Genomic DNA, 24,854 nt, shown 5'->3' with positions numbered 1-24,854 from the left:
TGAATCACCCCTTTATCCCTACAAGGAGCAAGCCAGAGGGCCCATTCTATTGGCATAACCGGTGAGTACAACAGGGCCCCCGCCTGCCAGTTCAATAAAGTATGCCAGGCATGGCGTGTTGAATTAAGTGAGTCCATTATACCCGTCCTGCAGTCAGGGGGTTCAAAGATCATGGCTGGGAGAGGTAGAGGATCAGCAAAGAGTCTTTCCATACGGAGGAACAGGACATCCGTGCATCCAATAATACGCCTGAGCGCTCTGTGCCGCCCTATGATACAAATTTAAATCTGGCGCGCCCAGCCCACCCATATTATATGGGGGAGTTAGTATCTGCCAGCGCACCCTCGCTTGTTTGCCCTCCAAGGCTAACTTTATCAATAATGAGGTGACCCTCTGAAAAAAGGAAACTGGTAAGACAATGGGGATATTTGTAAACAGAAACAGGAAACGGGGCAGGATCACCATCTTCATGACGGACACCCTTCCAAGTAATGACAGTGGTAACTTAATCCAGGCCTCTACGTCATCCTCCAGCTTGCTGACCGCTACCCCATAGTTTTCCCTAAACACAGCTTCCGAATCTGTATGGAGACGTATGCCCAGGTAACAAATCGCTTCTGTAGACCAGCGTAACGGGAAATCTGTCTCAAAACGCTCCGTAGCCGGGGTGAGCGGGAAGATTATGGACTTGGACTAATTAACACGTAGTCCCGACAACGCTCCAAGATGTACTACTTCTCTGAGGATAGAAGAGAGATTGTTCTCTGGGTCACGGACATACAACAACGTATCATTCGCGTACGTGGACACAACTATCTTATAGGTCGGGAAACGAATACCCTCGTGGCTATGATATTCTCTCAACGCACACGCCAACGGCTCTGCGACTAGAGCGTACAAGACTGGAGATAACGGACAGCCCTGTCTCGTACCCCGAGTGATGGTGATGGGATCCGTTACCAAATTACCTATTTTTATTCGTGCTCTGGGGGAACTGTACAGAATTCCGATCAACTGGAGAAATACTGGGCCCAGTCCCATTCTCGTGAGAACGTGACGCAGGAAGGGCCACTCGACAGAATCGAAGGCCTTTTCCATGTCGAGGAAGACCGCGACAGCCATAGTCTCCTGCCGAACATGCTGAAAGATTCCAAACACCGTACGGAGGTTATACGTTAGATTCCTATCAGGGACAAACCCCGCCTGCTCAGGAGCCACCAGCACCGACGCCAGAGGGGAATGACGGTTAGCTAACACCTTTGCAAAGGTTTAGTATCAACATTGAGCAAGGAGAGCGGTCTGTAGGACTCACACTCACTAGGCGGCTTATCTGGTTTAGGGATGGCGACAATCACCGCCTCCCTCATTGATGGTGGCATTGTGCCCGACACGCACATGTCATCAAAAAGCGTAGCGAGGTAAGGAAGTAGTAAATCAACAAATGTCCTATAGAACCCGACAGTCTGTCCATCCACCCCTGGGGCACTAGTTGCCCGCATTCCCGACAGGGCTAACACTATTTCGTCTTTTTCAATGGGCCGCATGAGGAACTCACGGTGCGTGTTCGTAAAGAATAGCAATTTGATATACTCAAGATATTCTTGGATTTGTTCCTCCGTGCCAGAAGAGTGGGATGTGTATAAGTCCCCATAAAATCTCTTAAACCTATCTGCTATTTCCGCGTGTTCAGTTAACAGTTCTCCCTCCTCTGACTCAATCTCTGTTATCTGCACTCTGTTGCACTTGGTTTTAAGAATCTGCGCTAGGACCGACCCGGGCCTGTCGCCCTTCCCATAGGTGCGTGCCGTCGCATATTTGCCCATGTATTTCAGTTCACTGTCTGCTGCCTCATGATATTCAGCCAACCGATCTTTAAGGGCCTGCGCGGTATCTTCATCCTGACTCACCAGCTGACTTTGTTCTAAATCACCCAGTTCCTTTTCCAGGGCGGATAATCTGCTCCGAATCATGCGGAGGACCCCCGAATGCTTTGCCATGGCCACTCCCCGAATATAGACCTTAAAGGTTTCCCAGACCACTTGAAAACTGTCCACTGAGCCCTCATTAAGGGGGAAAAATGTTTATATTGCTTCAGCTAGTTCTGCCTTAAAAAGAGGGTCAAGCAGTGAATAGGGAGGGAAGCGCCAAGTGAATGGCTGTATTGTCTTCTTAGGCGTGGTAAGTACCAATAGGAGGGGAGAATGGTCCGACAAAGTACGCGGAAGCACCAAGCACTCCCGAGTGTGCGCCATCAGCGTAGAAGAGGTCAACCAATAATCTATGCGAATGTGCAGGTTGTGATAGGCAGAATATTGTGTATAACCTCCCTTGGCTGAGTGCCGCGTGCGCCAGACATCGCAAAGGTCCAGGCTCACCATAGCACAGTCCAGTGCCCTTGCGGACGCCGATGTCCTCATCACCGGACTCCCGGATCTGTCCAAATTTGGGTTTCTGACCAAGTTAAAGTCCCCACCCCATATGAACTTAGCAGAAGGGAATCTGGGCTACTGCATCAGCAAGTGTAGTGAAAAACTCCAGGCAATCATAGTTCCGCCATAGATGTTTATTATGATGAAGTCCTTGCCCCTGCCCTGACACCTAGATATCACATAGCGTCCATTCTGGACTGAGTCCAACTGGGTCAGTGTTTAGGGGGATTTAGGGTTAATCCATGTCAGCACCCCTCGGGCATGCGTAGTGAAGCCTGATACGTTATTATGATCCTTCCACCCTCTGCTTCGCAAAATAGCACTATTCTGTGGAAGGTGCGTCTCCTGCACTAGGGCCACATCTATATTCTGTCTCTGCAAGTAGTGCAATACCCTCCGCATTTTACGGTGGTTGTTAAGCCCCCGTACATTCCACGTGAACACGCGGAGAGAGTTTAAGGGCTTTGGCGCAGGTGTTGCACTAGGTTCTGCCATCTGTAACTACCCTTCGTGAGATGCAACCTGACTTAAGTGACCTGTGGCTAGTGTGCCTACCTGACAGCGACCTGTTTGAGACTTTAACCAACAAAAACATCAAAACTCCCCCCCCCCCCCCAGCCACCCCCCACCCACGACAGACTACCCCCAACTTGGCCGCAAATCATTCCCCAAAACTTCCATCCCACCACCCACCACCTCCCCCAAAACAGCATTACCACCCTCGTGTGATGCACTCGCGGGCAGATGTTGCTCTTCTGCGCAAGGAGAAACAATATGAACAGCAAACAGCCCCCTCCCCGTACATCGTCCTTAACATAAACCTCAGCATCACAGTCCCAAGAGTCCTAGACTTTTATAGACGCGTAGAATAGCAATGAAGTGGTAGCATCTATAGATCTGGGATCAAAGAGTACAAGATTCCGGGACAACTCACCACACTGGGGCAAGGTTTGTGTGTTCTCTGCTAGAGCGTCCCACTAAACGACCTATCCTGGTGAAGACTTAATTATCGGATGGATACCCAGCGTAAACTCCAAGGATAAGGCTGTTCTCAGCTGCTGGTAGCCCCATTCAGACATTGGCAGTCCCACCGTCACCGGCCTGAGTCAGCCAAGCCCAGGGTACACAAACAATCCCCATCCGCCCCTGCCCTGTAGTTCACAAGTCTTACTTAGCAGAGTGTGGCCACCTTCCGCAGCTAGACCTGCTTGTCCAGTTCGCCCCTTGCCGCCTCTCCGAGCTGCTGCCGGTCCGGGCTGCTACGTAGCTCTTTAGCCCAAACTTTTAGAGCCTTCTGGAGCGCCTTTGGATCAGTGAAGATGTGGGATCGGCCTTGCCTGTTAACACGCAGCTTGGCAGGGTACAGCATGGCATAGTCTACACCCATATCCCTCAGCTGTTTCTTCATAGGTATGAACTGTCTGCGCGCCTCCTGGACTCGAATTGTAAAGTCTGGAAATAGCGAAATCTAAGAGCCCTCATATGTCAATGTCCGCTTGTCCCTTGCGAGGCGCAGGGTAGTGTCTCTGTCTCGATAATTGAGCAACTTGGCAATGATCGGATGCGGCTGTGCCCCTGGTTGCAGGCGAGGTCCCAGGGAGCGGTGCGCCCTCTCTACCACAAACATTGAGGAGAAGATCCCTTCCCCCATCAGCGCGACCAACAGCCTCTCAATAAACTGCTCCATGTTGCCAGTTTGAGTGGTCTCTGGCAAGCCTACGATCCTCAGGTTACAAATACGAGAGCGCGCTTTCAAGTCCTCCTTTTTTATCTTGCACGACTCGCATAACCCTACCCAACTGCTTATGTTCAGTATCAAGCGCGGTATGCGACTCTTCAACTTCAGTGAGCCTCCTTTCTGACATGTCCAATCGCTCAGCGTGCTTATATAAACGCTCAGCCGTTCTGTCCATCCTGTATGAGAGAGCGTCCATTTTCGTACCAAGAGAGGTGATGCCGCCCTGCAGATTCTTTTCCATGGCCAGTAGCATGCTCCGGATATCAGAACCAGGGCGGCTGGCCCTGGGGTCTGCATCTGCGACGCATCCTCCATGGAGGCATCATGCGACTTCGACCACTTCTGATCAAAAGTGAGTTTAGGCTGCAACTTGTCGACTCTGCCCATGCTTGTGTTTGGTTAAGCACTCCCTGAAGTGGCCTTTACTGCACAACACCGGATCCCCAGTAATCACACCTCGTGGACAGCCGCGTGTCACTACAGACCACTGAGCTCCTGCACTGCTCCCGATCCTCACAATAAGTTTTGACTGCTCCAGCATGCGCCAGTCACCCGCCCGTGGGTGACTACACACTCCTCCTTTATGCTCCTCAAGAGCGCGTGTCAATTAGCCGTGGTCGACCTCCACTGTGCGCACTCTATGCAGGACAATGTCACCAACAGATGTGTTCATTGCTGCTCCTTGAGCAACCCCCAGCTGTGCTCCGTTGAATAGTGCTTCGGCAACCCCCGCGTAGGAGACCACTCCTGCATCCAGCTGGTAAGCGCTATGGGGCACAGCAGCTCGTCGTCCTCCGCTCCCCTACCGGGCTAAGCGCTTGCACAGGACCTCGCTCATCATGCATATACGGTTGGCCTGCAGGACAATATGGCATATGTAGTCCCACACACTCCACCACAATCTCGCAGGCAGCACTGATCCAGTACGCACTCACCCGCCCTGTGGTGCGCTGCTTCTGTGACCTCACCTCCAGGTGTAGTGTGTGCAGTCGTCCCTCCGTGTGGCAGTACCCAGCAATACAGGGTCCATCTGCCACCCAGATGCAATACGGCTGCTCTCAGAGCCCACTGAAGTGCAGGCAGGTCAGCTCCGATCCATCCCAATGCTTAGAAGGCCGCAAGGCGAAGGGGGGGGGCGGCAGCATCGCCGCGTATCCAAGGGTCACGCCACCTTAAGCCAGTGTTCACGGCTTCGCCGCTCAGGGGTGCCACTATCCGCCACACTTCACGCCAGTCAGCGGCCGTTGTCTTCTGCCATGCCGGGAAGTGCCCGCGTCTGCCGGCACTGCAGGGAGCCTGAAGGGACCTATGGGTCTCGCAGGGCAGCACTTACCCCCAATGGTCCGCCGCCTCTCAATGGGTCGCCACCGCAGCAGCCGCCGGTTCAGGGGGTCACAGTCCCTCGCAGGGCCAGATCACCTCAGCTCCATGTAAACCCATCATTACGGGCTCCTCGCTCCAGGTCTCCGCCCTCTGCGAGCCGATGGTGAGCACCAGCAGGCTCTAGACGGCGGCGCCAGCAGTAGTCCTTCGCACCAAAGCCGAGACAACGCCTCGGTGCACAGCAGTCCACCAGTGTTCGCGCACCGCGCGCCACTACTGATTCCACGCTCGCCGCCACAGTGCCCCTCACATCAACGGTGTCTCCGCTCTCCAGCACCACTCGAGCCCGGGGTCTGGCGGCCTGCTTACAAGTCACCCTCTGGCTCCGATATCTCCCGTGTGCAGCATCAGAGACGGACCGGAAAGCCACCACTGTGCTCACAGCAGCTCCCGGAATCCAATCCTCCCCAATATTCCCCTCGGTGGGGAGCTATGCTGACGGATCAAGGCCGGATTGTCGGACGATGTACGGAGCTTAAGGCTCAAGCGGCCATCTTGGTCGCGAGCAAGCTCCGCCCCCCTCCAACCTACACAATTGAACTCCACACCACATACATTCACTCCACTCAAAACCAAAACACCAGGGCAAAAGACATCGTCATTTAGAATGCCAATAGCTCTAACACTCACTAATGCGAAACCTATTGCATTGCAAAGGCTTGTTTAAACCACCCGCCGTCATCCATGTCCTCTGTAAATCTCCCTCTTCTCAACCCCCATTCCTCCGTTCCAACACCCACTCCCTCCCCACCCCCATCCTCCAATTACTTTGGCGTTTGCTTACACTCCTAGTAGCTCCAGTTGCTTCTCTATAGATCTGCATTGCATCCTTTTTTCAATTTTGTTTTGGGAGACTCTTTCAGCAGCAATTTACTACCAAGCTGCTCGTATATTTTTTTTATTTCCACTGTAAATTGGGCATTGCCATCTTGGAACTATAAAATGGCTGCAATGTCATGCTGTATGCGCGCAGAACACCATCAGGAAAAAATATTAGCAAAGCCAATAGGTCTGCAAGCCAAAAAACAACGCTTATAAAGTTTGTCAATGCTGTAGGGTAAGGCTCGTCTTCAAAGGAAAAAGTATACTCTTTGGGAATAAATCAGATAATTGACTGTGAAATATCACAGTAATGATAATGAATCTTCTTTAGTGCTTGGGCCTAACAAGTATAGACCAAGGTACCTATAAAATGCTACACTTTCTTGCCGCTAATTAGTTCATTACTTGCAAGGAGTTTGACAACACTGACATTCCTTCTCAGATGTCCAAAAAAGCATTGCATTTAATAAGAAAGTGGTAAGGATCTTGCCTAGCATTAACATGGTCATATGTAACTGAAAAGTGGTTTAACCCTGAAAGTGAACCGCTAATGAGTAAGTACTCTCATGAAATGTTTCGAAAATGTAACAATGTGCCTACCGAACAATCTGACTAGAAAGCCATTGCAATAAACAACTTTGTTGAAATGCTGTGCTGTATAAATAGTTGTGCCATTGCCATTCCTTATTCAGGTACTCATTTTGTTTCTTTTCTTCAAAGTACCACCCCGATGTCTTCAACCATTTGCGTCAGACAAAACATTACCATCAGAGCTGGAATACATGATTGTTTCATTTAAGGAGCCCTGCTTATATCTTCGCCAGTGGAGTGATGGCTACATCTGTCGTGAGATCCAGTGCGCCACATCTGCCGACTGCAAGCTCCTAGAGTGTCGTAACCTGACATGGCAGCGCTTGGTGAGACCCTTCGCAATCCACGGACAGGTGGCCATGTCCTGCGGTGCGCTGGAAAAACTCCTGGACTGCACCGTCTTGCTGGAGCCAATCTTTGTAGATGTAGGGCAGCATGCAGTTCATTCCCTCAACACGGCTGTCCAGGTTTGGCAGCAGGTAGGCATATCTTGTACATATTTGAAGTAAAACGTGTGCCTTTTGGTCAGATAATAGATCATGGAATCTAGCAGCATCTGTCTCTTTCAAAATACTTGCACACTTCTCTCAGTGTCTGAACTTTGCGTTCCACCTACAAGACCTTTTTGCCACTGCTGGATTTCTTCTTTGTAGTGGGATATACTGTACTGCTGGGAAGCAGAGCGTTGGTCCCTTTTTAGGTAGAGACTAGAGCAGCGCATGCGCTGTTCTAGGAGATGACCTTTAGGAATCGGTCAGCTCTTTTCAAGCACTCGTGCTTGTGCTGGCATCCACCATGCGGGAGCGAGCAGCGGTGCGCAGGGGCCATCTGTTTTCAATTAGCGTGGCCGCGCGGGCTTGTTGACATTGCTCTACTCTCGCTCTCACCCTCGCCCTCCTTTGTTCATTTTTGAAGACGTACCTCGCCTAGGTAGCGGCCAATGTACATTTAAGGAACGTACTGAGGCGTTTCACAGGTTCTCACCCAACGACCTTTCATTTTCTCGGCAGCTCCCTTTCACAGCTATTCTCACAGACAGGACCGACCCTGATTTAATAGGCCATTTTCAGCTCCTTTTGTCTCGCCGAGCGCCCAATTTATGAGTCTCAATCAAAACAAAAGCTTGCGTCCTAAAAAATAAAATAAAGCCTGGTACACGCTTTGTTCTCTCTTTCTGACGAGCTGCAGAGATGTGTAAGAAGCAGACGGACAATGTTCGCCAAATTCCGTTAAACATTACAGCGTTGTTCTGCCTACGAGCCAAGCTGGCTCACAACATTTGTTGAGATCTCCCGCCCAGCGAATAATTCTAATTGGACCCTTTCGGTCTACTGTTTCAACACTTTAGAGGACATCCCCAGTCCATTTTATGCCCCTAGTTTTCGGGAACATGAAACAAGTTACCAGCAATTCGTCAAACTAAAGCATTTACTCTTCCCCAGTCTGTCAGATTACGGCTCCATAGCTCTCCATTGACACTTACTTGCTGACAGACCTTCAGTTTACTTTAACTTCAAGTCATAAAACGACTTAAATGACTTACTGACCCTCAAAAATGTTCAAGCAGCCCAGAAATTCCAAGCGACAGTTCCAGATGGACTAGTTGTGGTTGGGGAAGTGTGATGGGGTTGTTGCAAAAGCCCAAAGCATTCATTCCTGCCAGACTAGCACTGAAAACTACGCTTTGCACAGACTGGGTAATTGCTACTGCGTAAATTAACCAGGGGTAGCTGATGGTCATTTCAATATCATTAGGAAACCCGTTTTGTAGATAAATATTCAGGGTGTACTGCAGATGAGAGAAAATTGGGGGGAGATAGAGGACAAATGACGGCCAACAGATTGTACACCACCCACCTTTGTGTCAATGACTGATTTTCAGCATTCGGAGAGCCCTAATACTATCGGCAAAGGAGCCGTGGTCCCAAGCATATTCACATTTGAGATATGTAAAGGCCACACACCAACTTGCAGCCCCTTTAGTGCAGAAGATGCTACAAGCATTGAGACCAGACAGGCAGCAGAAAATACACCTCTGGGCAAACTATGCCTATTACAACAGAGATAACGGGTTTTTTGCCATCAATGTGAAACATTATGCTAGCCAGATATTCTCATTTTTAATGCCGAGGAAGAGCGGGGAGCCCGAGGCTATTCTGAGAAGATGCACGAACCATAAGTGGCCCCCTCCACCCGACTGAAAGGGCAGGATGGTGTCTATCCTAGCAATGGGTTACTTCAATAAACACCCCACAATGCAGCATCATCAGATACCCCATACAGTCCATTTCCAATAGCACAACTTTCACTGGGCTCAAATTAGACAAGCTTCATTCACAATAAAACCTGTAACCATTATAAGCATATTGGAAATACGACAAATAGCGCTGCACTGTAGGATGGTGACGTAGGAAATCTCTTTTTGACGAACCATGTGCCATGTGTGACCTAAAAAAAAAAATCTGATAAACCTTAGCCTTATTTCCATCACATCAGGGTAAGCTAACGATCTTTGCAAAGTATTTACTTATCAGTCAAAGTGGGTAGTCCTTGTAGGGTGTGCACCCTGCAATATTAACTATACCTAGATGAAAGATCAGAAACTTAAAAGGGGGTACCTGCAAAAACGTTTGCCTCCCTTGTCATAAAACTGCAAACCTTCCTTGACTCCATGGTAAACATGCACAAAAATATTGATTTCTGATCTACCACCCCGATCCTCCCTTTCACTCCACACTCAACCCTTTCCTGTACTTTATTTAAATAGAAAAGTCCGCCTTTTACACTTCAGTGAATGCATGACCACTCAATAAACACCACTCACTGAACCAGGATTTTATTTTATAGAAGCAAAGCAAAAACAAAATAAAAACTGCAAAAGCGAGATAAAAAGGATTAAAAATGCACAGTGAAGGAAGAAAGGCGCGTACAATGGAGCAAAGGCTCTGCAGTAATGGTGTTCTCAATCCCCAGCGTTCGGCTACTAAGAAAAACTTTGGGCATGTGCTTTTTTTTCTTTTTTAACACAAATTAAACCTTTACAGTCAGGTCGAGATACAACATTGCCCACCACACTGGGGTCTGTAGCCCACAGTATATTAGGTGAGGACATCTGGAGGAAGATGATGCTCCATGAAAGAAAAATGAAGGATGGATGGATAGGGCTAACATCAATGCACCACAGCAAGATTATGTGACAGAGAATGGCATAAAATTTCATTACCAAAAATTGTGATTTCAGTCATTTACTGGCTCTTTTCAACATCTCGTTTATTTGTGGTGCAGTGCGATGACGTATTAATTTGCAAAGTCATTTACAAATTTTGGTACCTCGTGCCACTAATCCAGATTATCTGATGCCACCACTTTCCAGTGTGCTTCCTTTTGGGTGTAATCAAATTTTTAGGGCTGGCTTGTTTCTTTGAAACCTCTTACCAGGGTCTTTCCAATCCAGAGTACAGGAGTAAACCCATATCTTGTGATAGTGCGGGGAGGAAGGGGGTGTTCACAGGCCTTTCAAAGGATCTAGTAGCCAATTACTTTTGTAGATGTGTTTTTTGTTTATAATTTCATAATCCCTACATGTTTCATGGGGCTCACTTAACATATTGGGTAAGAACAAAAGAAGTAAACACAAGATCAAATATATTTGTATGCTTGCGCGTACATGTAGGCACAAGTGAGGGAGAAATGAGCAAGGGGGAGGTACTTAAACGGAAACTCCAGCAGAAACGTTTCCATGAGCCCCTGTATTTTGGCTATTTGCTTCCTGGAGTAATTTCAGAGAGGTGCAGCTGGGTAGGAGTAAAGAAAGAAGCTATGCTCGCTCTAGGATATATCCATGCGTCAATGCATGCCTCATTCTGTGTTTTGCGTCTTCTGTGATTTTTAGAGGGTCCTTATCATAAGGAGCGGTGAAACGTATTTGCAATGGGGCATTATTCTGCAAACAATGTACTGGACCTTTATTGCCATTTCCACTGATCATTGCATTTGCGTACATATTTCTGCCATTTTGTGCCTCTATTCTACCTAAACTGCTTTTGCCCCCTCAGAGCCCACATTGCTTTTATCGCACTTTACATTGCTTAACACACTTTACATGTTTGTTTCTAACTCTTCACTCTCCTGCTTTCTCAGCTTCACAAAGACCCACTAACAAGAGAGAAGAGAAAGACCCTTTGCACTGCATCTGAGCCCTCATGTCTGTCGCTCTGCACTGCCGCTATAACCCGCCCACGACCTAACCATGGAGAAGGTCCAGAACATAACCCGCTCTGCAATGAGGAGAACCTCCACCATCGCATAGCCAATAGGTCTCGCCTTTGGGACCTTATAAGTGTTTAGTTATCCAGCACAATATCTTTGGTGCAACAACATCAACTGTTGCATGGCTAAACACTTAGAAGGTCCCAAAGGCGAGACCTATTGGCTATGCCAATGCTTGTTTCTTGTGGTTTTTGATCCATTTAACATGAAATGTGATTTTCAATACAAGAGGTTACTATCACATCAAACAACGTTATAGTTATGGACGGTATACCAAACATGTCTGTACTATTCAGTATGTAATAGCCAGAATGTCTTTATTTATTTGGTGTTTTGTTTTTTCGATAACCATTTTTATTGAGTTTTGAGAAACAAGCAGAACAATACAGCACAGACAAGCGTTGGTTGTTTTGTACAGGAATTGACTGTCATTTCGGTTAAGCACAAACACACATTGTGACCCATATCTTTCCACAATAATGTATACAATCATGAACCAGAAGGAACAAGGAGTCCTGCTACTCTAGTAGGCCCAGCCATTTTCCCCAGACCCTTTGGTGTTTAGCTGAACATCCCGTATCCTCATACAGAGGTCTTTCCTGCGTAGCGCACCAGTCTACGCCTTTACGCCATTTGGCTACACTCGGAGAGGTTGAGTTTTTCCATGCGGTTAGCAATTTCTCATTTGGCCACCATGATGGCAGTACCTAGGAAGAGTTTATCTGCCCTGGACACATCTAGGCCGTCCATAACCCCCAGGAGTAGGTTCAGGGGCCTGTGCGGGACCTCCCAGCCTAAGACGCTCGTAAGCTTGGATTCCAGTGCCTTCCAGTACGGGATGAAAGGGGGGCATGTCCACATCATATGGTAAAAATCTGCCGGATCTGACCCACAGCGCCTACAAACTGGGGTGGGCCGCAGTCCCGCCCTCTGGAGCCGACCGGGGATAAGGTACACACTATGGAGATAGTACAGCTGGACCTGGCGAAGCTTGGCTGAGGCAGTAATGGTTTTAGGGGCCATTAAGGCGTCACGCCAGTCTTTGTCCTCAAATGGACTCAACCAAGCCTCCCATTGGTGCCTGAGCTAATCAAGTGTTGCCGGGCTATTATTAATTAAGCAGCGATATATCCTTGACACCCCTCCTTTCCCTAAGTCCCCCATCATAATCTGTGCTTCCATTGGGCTGAACTCCGGGAGTGTTGTACCTATCTGTATGTGTGAGCTGAGAGCATGACGTAGCTGCAGGTATCTATAAAATTGTGAGGGGTGAAGGGTATATCTGAAAGAAACACGTTCGTTAGATTCCTCACCTTAGAATATCCCCAGGCGTCAGGCTGGATCCGGAAAGATTTTTCGTCAGCAATACCCCTTGCGCGTCGCTAGGCATCGTCTGCGGCTCCGCGTCCGTCGTCGGCGTTGTGCGCCGGAATGATGTCGTCGGAGTACTTAGACGCCGCCCTCGCGCGCTGATGTCAGTTCTTCTTTTTTCCGCGCCAGATGGCGCCGATCCGGGAAGAGCTTACCCCTTTAGTCACTTTGACTAAAACTTTTTGGACTCTTTTGTCTACTCGTCGACTCGAACTGGTGCCGGTAGGATGCCTGGTTTTAAAGCCTGTGCCTCCTGTCACCGACTGATGTCGGTAACGGACCACCATCGCCGGTGCCTTTACTGCCTTGGGGCCGAGCACGATGTGGAGTCGTGCCTCGACTGCCAGGCCTTGACCTCGAAGGCTAGGCGGGAGCGGTCCTGCAAGCTTCTCAAGCTCCGGCACTCGGCTCCGTGCCGTTCACAGTCCTGGTCCAGGAGGAGGTCGAAGGACCGGTCGCGGAGCCGCAGCCACCATCACGGTTCGTCGGGTTCCAAGTCTTCGGGTAAGTCGAAGCATAGTAAGAAGTCCAAGAGACGACATCGCTCTTCGGACGCCCCTCGCCGGTCGCGCGACTCGGTCGAGGGTCCGGGTGGTACCATCCCCCGTGGCTCCGCCGGAGCTGCAGGAGCCGCGCCCGTCTCCATACCCACCAGTCCCTGGGACTGACGCGACTCCGGCGGAGATCAGTGCCTTCCTCTCGGCCATGAGGGGCCTGGCTCTGCCATCGACGCCTGCCGGCGCGCTATCGGGCCCCACAGGCTCGACTGGGCGGCCTAGCGAGCCGGCGGCTCTGGCCCCGGCTCCGTCGTCGACTTCGGTCCCCGCAGGTCCCCGTGGGATCCAGGCCTGGATCTCAGTCGATGCCGGTCGACCTCACGACGCCTCCTCCGCCGGCGTCGACACCGGTTCCACCCCCGGCGCCGTCTCCGGATGACGCCGTTCCCCAGTTCAGCCCCAGTCCGGGCCCGGCACGGCGCCATCCGGCGCCGCATCCGACGGCGATGGATGACCATTTCATCTTCCGTCCGGCTCCGGTTATTCCCCCCTGTTTATCAGGAATCAGATGACGGTGGCGACTGGGAGGGGTCTGGGGACCCTCTGACCCGTCAGGGCCAGTTATCACGGGACTGGGCAGATGAGCTGGGGGATGCCAGTGGACTTGACACCTCCCCTGACACTGGCTTCATCTCTCCTCCGACCGTGGCTTCGGAGGAAGGTGCTACCTTTTCTGTGGCGTGGCGTAAGGCGGCCGAAGCCCTCGGGCTGGAGCTCCCTACTGTGGCTGTGAAGACTAACCTCCTCACTGAAGTGCTCCAACCGTCAGCAAGCTCCTCGGAGCCTCTGCTGCCGTTTAGCGAAGCACTGATGGACGTTCTCAAGGGCACCTGGTCCAAGCCCTCCACAGTACCTCCTGTGGATCGGAACGTAGCCCGACGCCACCGCCCTGCTCCGGGCGACCCCAGTTTTCAGTCCCAACACCCCACCCCTGAGAGCCTGGTTATCCAGGCCTCTACTTCCCAGACCTCCTTCCCGTCCGCTCCCCCGGATCGGTAATCCAAGAGACTGGAGCAGTTTGGCAAAAAGCTGTTCTCCTCCCTTAGTTTAGGGCTGCGGTCTATTAACACCGCTTGTCTCTTGGACCGTTACTCCCACTCTCTGTGGGATACGGTGGAGGACGTGCTGCCCCTGTGTCCCGAGGAGGCCCGGACACGGCTCGCCCAGGCTCTTGCCGAAGGTCGGGACGCAGCGCGGTATGCCATCCGATGTGGTTTGGACACGACGGACTCGCTTGGCAGAGAAATGCTGTCCACGGTGGCGCTTCGTCGTCACGCCTGGTTGCGGTCCACGTCTTTTTCCGGGGATGTCCAGAGCACCCTCATGGACATGCCCTTTGATGGCGATCGCCTCTTTGGCGACAAAGTGGACAGTGCGCTGGAGCGCTTTAAGGACTCCAGGGCTACGGCCAAGTCCCTGGGCCTCTCGGCCCCGCGCCCGCAAACTTCCGCTTTTCGCCCCTTTCGTGGCCAAGGAAGGGGTACCCCCTCACATCCACCTAGCCACAGGCCGCAGAACCATCCTCCACGCGGTCGCGGACGTGGATTCCGCCGAGGCGGTACAGGGGACAACGTGCCAGTCCAGCCACATCCACCCCTGCAGCATCCGCCTCAAAGCCTTCCTAGTCCATGCTTTCAGGCCCATTCCATGTCAGTGGGAGGCAGAGTTCGCCATCACCTGCTCCACTGGTGTTCCATTACTTCGGACAGGTGGGTGCTGCAAATCGTCCGAAGGGGCTACTCCCTCCCCTTCGAGACGACCCCTCCAGCCATGCCACTGCAGTGCCACCGCATGTCGGGGGATCACTTGAATCTTCTACGGGAGGAAGTTACAGCCCTCTTGGCCAAAGGGGCCATCGAGCGCGTTCCTGGTCCAGAAGTAGGCCGTGGTTGCTATTCCCACTACTTTCTGGTTCCCAAGAAGGGCAAAGGGGGCCTACGCCCTATCTTGGACATCAGGAGCGTCAACGCCTTCCTCCGGAAGGAGAGGTTCAAGATGCTCACCTTAGGTCAGGTTCTGGCTGCCCTGGACCCAGGAGACTGGATGGTAGCGTTGGACTTGCAGGACGCTTATTTTCACATCCCCGTCCTGCCGGCCCACCAGCGTTACCTGCGGTTCACGGTGGGTCAGGAGCATTTTCAGTTTACTGTGCTCCCCTTCGGCCTCACCAGTGCCCCTCGGGTGTTCACGAAAGTGATGGCGGTGGTCGCAGCTCATCTGCGCAGATCAGGGATTCCAGTCTTCCCCTATCTCGACGACTGGCTGTTGAAGGCGGGCTCGCCCCAGCAAGTCGTCTCCCACCTCCAGACTACGGCCGACCTCCTGCATTTGCTGGGGTTCTCTATCAATGTGCCGAAGTCGCATCTGAGTCCCTCCCAGAAGCTACTCTTCATCGGAGTGGTTCTGGACTCGGCGCAGTTCCGGGCTTATCCTCCGGAACAGCGGGTCCGGGATATTCAGGCTCTGATTCCCATCTTTCAGCCTTTATCTCGGGTTTCTGTCAGCTTGGTGCTGCGGCTTCTGGGTCTGATGGCCTCCTGCATCCTGCTAGTGCATCACACCAGGTGGCGAATGCGGGCTCTGCAGTGGGACCTGAAGTTTCAGTGGGCCCAGCATCGGGGCAACCTGTCCGACCATGTCTTGATCTCGGAGGGCATTGCAAAACAGTTGCAGTGGTGGCTCACGGACCGCGATTGGGTCAACGGGAGATCCCTCTCCCTACCCCAAACGGAGCACGTAGTAGTGATGGATGCGTCCCTCCTGGGATGGGGGGGCCTATGGGGGAGGCGGAGATCAGAGGACTCTGGTCTCCGGCGGAGTCTTGGCTCCATAGCAACCTTTTGGAGCTCAGAGTGATCCGACTTGCACTGAAGGCATTCTTTCCCGTTGTCCGGGGAAGTGTGGTGCAGGTGTTCACGGACAACACCACCGCCATGTGGTATTGCAACAAACAGGGCGGGGTGGGGTCGTGGACCCTTTGTCAGGAGGCTCTGCGCCTCTGGACATGGCTGGAACGTCAGGGCATCACCCTGGTGGTTCAACATCTGGCGGGCTCTCTGAATGCCAGAGCAGACAAACTCAGCCGCCGGTGCATGATGGATCACGAATGGCGTCTAAACTCGGACGTGGCGCAAGGCCTCTTTTGGCAGTGGGGAGAGCCTTGGTTAGATCTATTCGCCACCGAAGAGAACGCGCAATGTCAGCAGTTCTGCGCGTTGGAGTTTCCAAGGCGGCACTCGCTCTGGGACGTCTTTCGTCGCGAGTGGAGTTGCGGTCTGTTGTACACCTTTCCGCCTATACCACTTCTGCTCAGAGTGCTGAAGAAGACCGGGCCCAAGTCATCTTGGTGGCTCCGGATTGGGCACGAAGGTACTGGTATCCCGAGCTACTCAGTCTGTCGATCGATCCCCCGATACGACTGCCTCTTCAGGAGGACCTTCTGTCGCAGCAGCAGAGGACGGTCCTCCACCTGAACCTGTCCAGTCTCCACCTCCATGCATGGAGATTGAACAGCGACAGTTGATGCCATTTGACTTGCCTCCTGAAGTCTGCGATGTGATTCTGGCAGCCAGGCGTCCCTCCACAAAATCGGTATACGCCTGCAGGTGGAACAAATTTGTGGCATGGTGCACAGCAAAGGCTGTGGATCCCCTTTCCGCCCCTCTTTCTGAGGTTCTCCTCTTTCTTCTTTCCATGGCCCAGCAGGGCTCTGCTCTGGGCACTCTTAAAGGTTATCTCTCAGCTATTTCTGCATTCTTACGGCTTCCTGATCAGCCGTCTCTTTTCAAATCCCCTGTTGTTTCTCGCTTCTTCAAAGGCATTACTCACATGTTTCCTCCTGTCCCTTTCATAATGCCTCAGTGGGATTTGAACCTGGTCTTGACATATCTGATGTGCGCTCCCTTTGAGCCTCTTCATAATTGTCCCCTTCGTCTTCTGACTCTTAAGACTGCTTTCCTGGTAGCCATCACCTCGGCTAGACGGGTGAGTGAGCTCCAGGCTCTATCTTCTAAGCCTCCTTTTCTTTATGTCCATCTGGACAAGGTTGTCTTCCGGACTCGTCCTTCCTTTCTTCCGAAAGTGGTGACTGCCTTTCACATCGGGCAGTCTGTCACGTTGCCCACCTTCTTTCCACCTACGCATCCTTCGAAGGAAGAAGAGAGGCTCCACCGTCTGGACCCTAAACGGGCGCTGTCCTTTTATTTCAACTGCACCAAACAGTTCCGGGTGGATGACCAACTCTTTGTTGGCTCTGTAGGTGCTAAGAAGGGGCGGGCGGTTCACAAGCGAACCATCTCGCAGTGGGTCGTATTGTGTATAAAAGCTTGTTACTCCTTGGCTAAAAAGGATCCTCCTGTAGGGCTGAGAGCCCATTCCACCGATGTATCTGTAAGAAACATTAGTTAGTTAGATTCCTCACCGACCCACCCATCCTCCCCGTTCTGTGAACCGATATCTAGGGTTAAGGTTATCCTTTTCAGGGCCCTAGACTTTTTGGCACCAGTGTCGGTCTCTTGCATGGCTCTGCGTTCCTGGCACCGAAAGCTGTGTACAAGAACTGACGTCAGCGCGCGAGGTCGGCGTCTAAGTACTCCGACGTCATTCCGGCGCACGACAACGCCGACGACGGATGCGGAGCCACAGACGACGCCTAGCGACGCGCAAGGAGTATTGCTGACGAAAAATCTTTCCGGATCGAGCCTGACGCCTGGGGATATTCTAAGGTGAGGAATCTAACTAACTAACTAACTAATGTTTCTTACTGATACATCGTTACCGAAGGTAAGTAACTTGTTCAACGAGTCTGTAAGTCCTGGAAAGAGTGTATGAGGTCCTCCACCCATATGTCTCCCAGCTGTGAGATTCCAATGAGGTCCCATCCCCTAAATCGTTCTAGGCCTCCAACCTCTTTCTGCCAAGCTCCCTGCCAGAGGGGTGTGTGCTGTGTCATCCTGTTATGCCACCTGGTGTGACGTGAGGCGGCACGCCATGCCAGCAGGACCGCTCGGGTCACTGTCGGTAGGGCCTTGGGCACCAAGCCTCCGTATAGCATCGCTGAATTCGTGGGAGTCCCAGTTCCCCCAGTTCGATCCTGTAGGCCGGGTCCGACCAACCGCCATTAAACCAATCATGCAGGACGAGCAACCGGGTTGCTAGGTATTATAGATAAAGATTGGTCATGCCCATTCCTCCATCGAAGGGTGGAATTTGGCAGTCGGCGAAGGCCATTCGAGGCCTCGAATTTCCCCACAGGAATCTATTGGCGACACTGTCCAGCTCCCTGAACCAGCTGCGTGGAAGGTGGAGCGGGATATTTTGGACGATGTATAAGAATCGGGGGAGGATCATCATTTTAAAAAGAGCTACCCTCCCTAGAGGGTTGAGTGGCAAGGTTTGCCAGCCACAGAGGTCTTCTTTAGCTTTCCTAACTAGCGATGTTAAGTGACCATGCCAATTCCGGGAGTAATGCAACCCAGATCCCCAGGTATTTAAAAGATTGCCACTTATAGGGATAGTGGACTGCCAGCCGAAGCATTCCCTAGAGAGGTGAAGGAGCATTAAGGTCGATTTTGCCGGATTCAGATGCAGTACCAAGACCTGTTCGAAGGTCCAGAGATGTTGGAGGCATCTAGGCCCAGATTGCGCCGGGTCCGCGAGAAAGAGCAGAACATCATCTGCATAAAGGGCGATTTTATCCTCGTGGGCACCCCTCCATTTCCAACCTGGACCTGATCATCTGCTCTAATGAGGCATGCCAGCGGCTCCATCGCCATGGCTAAAAGGAGGGACGAGAGGGGGCATCCCTGCCTCGTCCCCCTCCCAATCGGAAGCCTCTCTGAGAGAGCCCCATTTATGAGTACCCTCGCTTTAGGTTTGGATTATAGAACCCGGACAAGGCGACGGAAGTGCTGTCCCAGTCCCACCCCGGCCAGCACATTGTCTAGGTACTGCCAGTCGACCGTGTGGCTTTTTCGAAGTCGACTAGGAGAAGTGCTAGATAGGGGGTGAGTGACTGGCGATTCGCTAGGGCCAGATGGAGACACCAGAGACAATGTTGCATGCTCCGTGCCGGCATTAACCCGCACTGGTGCGGATGGACTAGTTTGCAGAGGAATGGTCGCAGGCAGGCCAGGACCATGGCGTATATCTTGACTAATGTGTTAATGAGCGAGATTGGCGTACGAGGCCAGTCTGTGTAGTATTTTTTTATTTCTGTCACCATAACCATACACCTGAGCCACGGAGGACCTCCACAGCAGTTTAGCTGGGTCTAGTGAGATTTGTTTGATCTCGTCCCTCAGCAGCGTGAGCTGTCTCACGGTTGTCTCATCTGCCGCCGCAGCCGAGTCTCTTTCCAGGCGAGTTGCCTGGGCTATGAGGAGGGTGAGACAGTTGTCTTGAGGCAATCGCTTAGCCTTGAGTTGGGCCTTGGCGAAGCCCCTAATTGTGGCCTTGCCCGCTTCCTTGACAATGCCCGGTGAGGGGACTGAGTTCTGATTGGTGAGAAAGTATTGTCAGAGTTCTTCCCCGATCGCCTTCCTGATATCCTTGTCCTGAAGGAACCAGGCGTTCAACCTCCAAATGGGACAGAGTGTGCCGGACGAATCGCCCAGGTAGAGGAGAAGAGGTGAATGATCCGAGATTCTCCGGGGAAGGATGCTGATGCCAAATACTCTCCGGCATTCAGTGGCTGGCTTAAAGATCATATCAATGCACGCATTTGTGTGGTGTGCCGCGGAGGAGTGGGTGAATTGAGCTTCGCGGGAATACCACGTCCTCCAGATGTCGCAGATGCCCAGGGTCATCGCCCAGTCAACCAGTTACTTTGCATGTTGTGTCCTCCTAGAGGAAGGTGTACCTGTGGTGTCAAGGTCTGGCTGCATAACCACATTGAAGTCTCCCCCTGTCACTGTCAAGTCCAGGGGCTGGGAGGAGATAACCTTGCTGGATTGTCTCGGTGGTGGTGAGAGTAGCGGGCGGTATGTATACGGACACCAGATTAAGGATATTCCCCCCCCCTAGTGACCCCGATAGGGCCACGAAGCGGCCCTGAGGGTCCCTGGTAACGTTAGTGCGTACAAAGGGAAGGTTGCACCTGAGGCGGATTGCCACCCCGCGTAAGCCCTGGTCAAATGAGCCAGGCTCTATCAAACCCATATCGAGTGAGGAAGGACAGTGGTTACCCATAAGGTGGGTCTCCTGGAGCAACAATACGTTGGAAGCATGTCTGTGGGCGTACCTCAGGCCTGCTGTACGTTTAACTTTATCGAGCGGTCCATTGACATTCCATGACAGGACCCGGTGGGATTCTTTCCTACAAGCCGTTTGCATCATGACCTATTCTTGGGGACCAGGGAGACTTGCGGTTCCATTTCTTTAAAGGGCCAGGCCTGGCCGGAGGCAGTTGTGTTGTGAGCTCGTGGTGTTTAATTTGCGGGTCTCGCGTGCGCTTGTGCGGGTGAGTGAATATAGTGCTGTGTGTGAGAAGTTGGCCTGATGTATGATGTCACTAGTTCTAGTGTACACCTTATATCAGTCCAAAGAACCCTTATGGTGATTGGTTGTAAAGTCAACCTTATAGACCAGCTATCCTAGTGGTAGCATGGACAAGAGCAGTCTTAGGCTAAACCCTGAATGGCATGTGAAGCCAGCTGTGATACCACGTATAATCCCTTTAATACCAAATGAAAGGACACCACAACAGATATATATATATATAAAATAAAGTGTATTTATTCTAGTCAAACCCTCAGCACTCTTTATGAGATTCGAGGTAAGTACAACACAGTCTTATTCAAGCATACATTAAGTCACACAGGTAAGTAATACAGTTAGGCCCTAGGGGCCACGCAAACCATATACTAAAGAAGTGGTATAAGGACCACTGTCACGGAAATAGAATAGGCCTAGGCCTAGGGAATCGCTGGGGCTACACTACACTACCAACAGTTAGGAGGTGGGAGGCCCACGGGATTCAGGTGCAGAGTGGAAACACGCGTAATGCGTATAGTCGATAGAAATAGTACAGTTCTGAAATAAGCAGTTTTAGGACACTTCTGAAGCAACTAGGAAGTCGAGACTCGGAAACTAGACCCTAGGATAGTCACTACCCTTGTGAGCACCGAAGTATCCAAGTTACCTAGCCCACGGGCTGCGGGTGCATAGGTGTGAACTTGCGTCGGGTTTCGTCGTGGACTTCTATGGTTGCCTGAAGGAAAGTTGCTGACAGGCAGTCAGTGCAGAGTGTCCGGTGGATCCCAAGGCCGGGATCAAGAAGGAAGGGTACCTGCAAGCAGAAGGGACAGAGTCAAGGTCACTAGCCAGTGACCACGTGGAACCAGGAAGGAACCAGGCGATGTCGTGAAGATTGCAGGTGAAGGGTGAAGCTTGTCGCTGCAGCCACGGGTACCAGGAGACGTCGAGGACGACCAGGACCAGGAGGCGAGCTGTCCCACGAAGGCTCTTGCTGTCGGCGGCGTCGAAGTCGAACTAGGACTCACCAAGCCTTGGCAAGCGGAACCCACGAAGAACGGAGGACTTGCTTCTGGTGCAGACCAGGAAGGTCTGGGGTGCTTCTCTTTTGCAAAGAAGCGGGAGCCAGTCTGGAGGAGCCAAACCAGCAGTGAAGATTTCAAGGTGTGTCGTCACAAAGGCCGCTAGCCAACGGGCAAGCAACCAGACAGACGCGGCAAGCAGGAAAATGCAGAAGGGCCCCACGCAGGACTCGTGGAGTGTGGGGTGCTGATCTTCGGTGCAGATGGTGCTTGGGGTTGGGGCTTCTCAATCCCCGGTGCACAACTTCGAGGGTACCTCAGAAGCTGCGCTGGAAGATACTCAACACTTTTCCCAGGTAGCCGGTCCCACGTCTCTCGTCGCCTCCACGGATCTCAGCTCGGCTGTGGATGTGGATCAGGGTCGGAGAAGTCTGGAAGTCAAGGCTCTGGTCGGGCTCTGCAGTCGGTCCCTCGTAGAACTTCAGCAAAGGGTAAGTCTCTTGATGGTGCCTGTTTGCACAGGGTAGCCACTGCTTGGCCACAAGGGAGATTCTTCAGTCTTCTTCTTTCGTCGAATGTCGAAGGTCCAGAGTTTCTGTTCAAGTTGCAGGTTCAGGATAATCTAATCTCCTGGGGCCCAGCTACCACTCTTATACTAATCTGGGGGGCTGGGTTGCCTGCTAGGTCACGCCTTATGGGTGGGACCTGGGAGGGGGGTGGTTACACCCCCTTCCCTTTGTCCAGTTCCGCGCCAGGACTGGGGCTGGTGTGCCCCAGCACCGGTTTGAACTGGACTATGCATGGGACACCTTGTGTGCCCCAGGCAGTGTCTCGTTTCATTCATCCCTCCCTGCCCCAATACACTAAGGCCTGTCTGGGGTGGTGCTCGCACCTCCCAAGGCAGGAAACCTATTGTCCAAGCCTCCCTTGCCGGGATCACTCCCAGCAGCAGGAGGTCAGACTTGTGTCGTGGCAGCAGCATCCATTTTGTGATGCTGGGGCTCTGGTTAACTTTAACCGGGTAAGTAGGTTACAACATGTCTTCTCCCTCTAGAAGGGAGGGATAATATCCTCATCCCCAGAAATGGGATGGGGGTATTATTCCAAAGTGTTAGACACCTTACACGACTTGTTTTGATAAAGCCAAACCATAGTTACCATAACCGTTTAAGATTATAAGGCACTTTAAGAGTATATGGTAGGCTATATCATAGAACAGCTATAAGGACATGGTTCCGAAAGCTGCAGACAGGCTCAGCTCATGCTAGAGCACCATCTCACATGTTACCAAGCACTCTGCCTCCAGGATTGTTAAGGCCTGCCATAGGAGTGGCTGATAGGTACACATGTGTCTATATAGGAGATAGGTATAGGAATACTACACCTAAGCAAGGAGTGATTACACGACCTTGCCCCAGCTGAGTGATCAGCCAGTTGTGTCATAATGGAAGGCCAGGCCAGGGGTGGCATAATACATGCTGCAGCCCCTGGTAGGCCTAGGATACACCTATGCCCTGGGTACCTAAGGTACACTGTACAGGGGCCAATAAGGTGATCCTATCCAAATGGGTTATGCACCTAAAGTACATAGTATCAATTTAGAGAGAGAACAGCAGGGCTGTGGGTCTGATTAGCAGGCCCACAGCCACATCTAAGTCGAAAACCAGTAAAGCAAAAGCAAAAAGTGGGGGTGAACATAGAAAGCAAACCCTACTCTCCTACACTGTGGACATCTAACAAAGATGAACTGAAACCTAGGACAATTGTCCTAACTCCCCTCTCCTTTCCCCCATCCTATATTTCTGGAACAGAAGCATCTGTCACCCTAGTAAATTCAAAGTTAACAGACTAAACTACAGCTCTAAGCATAGAAGTTGTGTACCCCTCCCTAAACCAGGATGTAGATGCTACATCGGCAGATCTTATCTGAGTACTTCAGTGCGCTGGGACAGCTTGTCTCGAGTTCCCAGTGGAGTTCTGTTCAGTCCTACATGACCCCAAGGCTGTACCGGCCGTCACTAGATCGCCAGGCTTCGGGAAAGATTTGTGTCAAAGAATTCAATGTCTAGAGTCCTGGGGGCTTCCCCCTTCGAATGGGCGCTCAAGGGATCGGCTCTGTTGCTGAGGCTGGGAGCCCGACAGGTCAAATTGGTTTCCAGGATCCTGGGTGGCTGTAGTGGGCGAGGCTGTATGTCTCTACGGTTGCCCTAACCCCTGCGTGTGTGTCACCTACGGGCACTGGGGGATGCCAGTGGGCCAGCTTCGGCCCGAGGTTTCGTGGGTGAAGTTGTGGCAAGGGGTCTGAGGGGCCATTCTTACGTCAGCCAGGTCCAGGCTGACTCCGGGGATTCAAAGAAGTGGATTTTGTCTTGGAAGATAACCCGGAGGCGTGCCGAGAAGAGCAGCCAGTATTGGACGTTGAGGGCGCAAAACTTTTGTTTGACGTCGGTATGAACGCCGCTGGGCTTAGACCTCTTTGGTGTAATCGGGGAAGACCATTATGGTGTGATTCTGAGAGGTCGGAGTATTCCTGGAGTGGGCTTCCCTTAGGATCGCGTCCCTGTCCTTGAAGTTTAGGACCTTGGCAATGATGAGCCGGTGCGGGGCTCCCGGCGGTGGTTTGGGCGCCAGAGATCGTGTGCTCTTTCCACTGCAAACCATGTCGAGAGTGAGTATTTAGGCCTCCATGAGAGGAGCCACTGCTCGATGAGGGTCGCTGCTTCGCCTTGTTCCACCCCCTCTGGGAATCCCACCAGACGGAGGTGTTGCACCTTGATCTGTTCTCAGCATCTTAAGCCCTTCTATGCAATTCTCTGGTATGGGTGCGCAGCTGGGCCACTTCCTCTTTCAGGTGATGGACGTCGTCCTTGACCGTAGAGAGGCGGTATTCTGCCTCTGAGATGCAGGCCGTCGCATTGCGGAGATCCTGCCGAATAAGAGCCATGTCGAACCGGACCTCACCGATTTTGTTCTCGACTGAGGCTTGCGAGGAGCTGATGGCCTGGAGGATTGTGGTTAGGTGTCCTTCGGGGAGAGCTGCTTTCACAGTGGCCACCTCCGTGGATCCGGTCCCATTCGCGGTTAACTGATCCATCTTGGTTTGTGTCCCTGTAGGTTTTGAACCATGGTCTTTCCCCATGTTGGGTAGGAATGAGGGGCGGCCCCTTGCTGAAGTTGCAGCGGGTTCTCTTGGCCAGAC

At 51.9% G+C, this 24,854-nt stretch overlaps 1 protein-coding gene across 1 annotated transcript in view; it reads left to right on the top strand.

Annotated features, from left to right (window-relative positions):
* Nucleotides 1-24,854, top strand: part of VPS13B (vacuolar protein sorting 13 homolog B) — a 2,934,705-nt gene that overhangs the window by 2,573,984 nt on the left and 335,867 nt on the right. The window contains exon 42 of the mRNA XM_085605186.1: nucleotides 7,093-7,442. Coding sequence (XP_085461312.1) covers nucleotides 7,093-7,442 — 350 coding nt within the window. The remainder of the gene's footprint in view (nucleotides 1-7,092; nucleotides 7,443-24,854) is intronic.

This window comes from Triturus cristatus, chromosome 5_1 (genome assembly GCF_964204655.1).
Source record: "Triturus cristatus chromosome 5_1, aTriCri1.1, whole genome shotgun sequence".
NCBI classification, from domain to species: Eukaryota; Metazoa; Chordata; class Amphibia; order Caudata; family Salamandridae; genus Triturus; species Triturus cristatus.
This window is presented reverse-complemented; position numbering and strand designations above follow the sequence as displayed.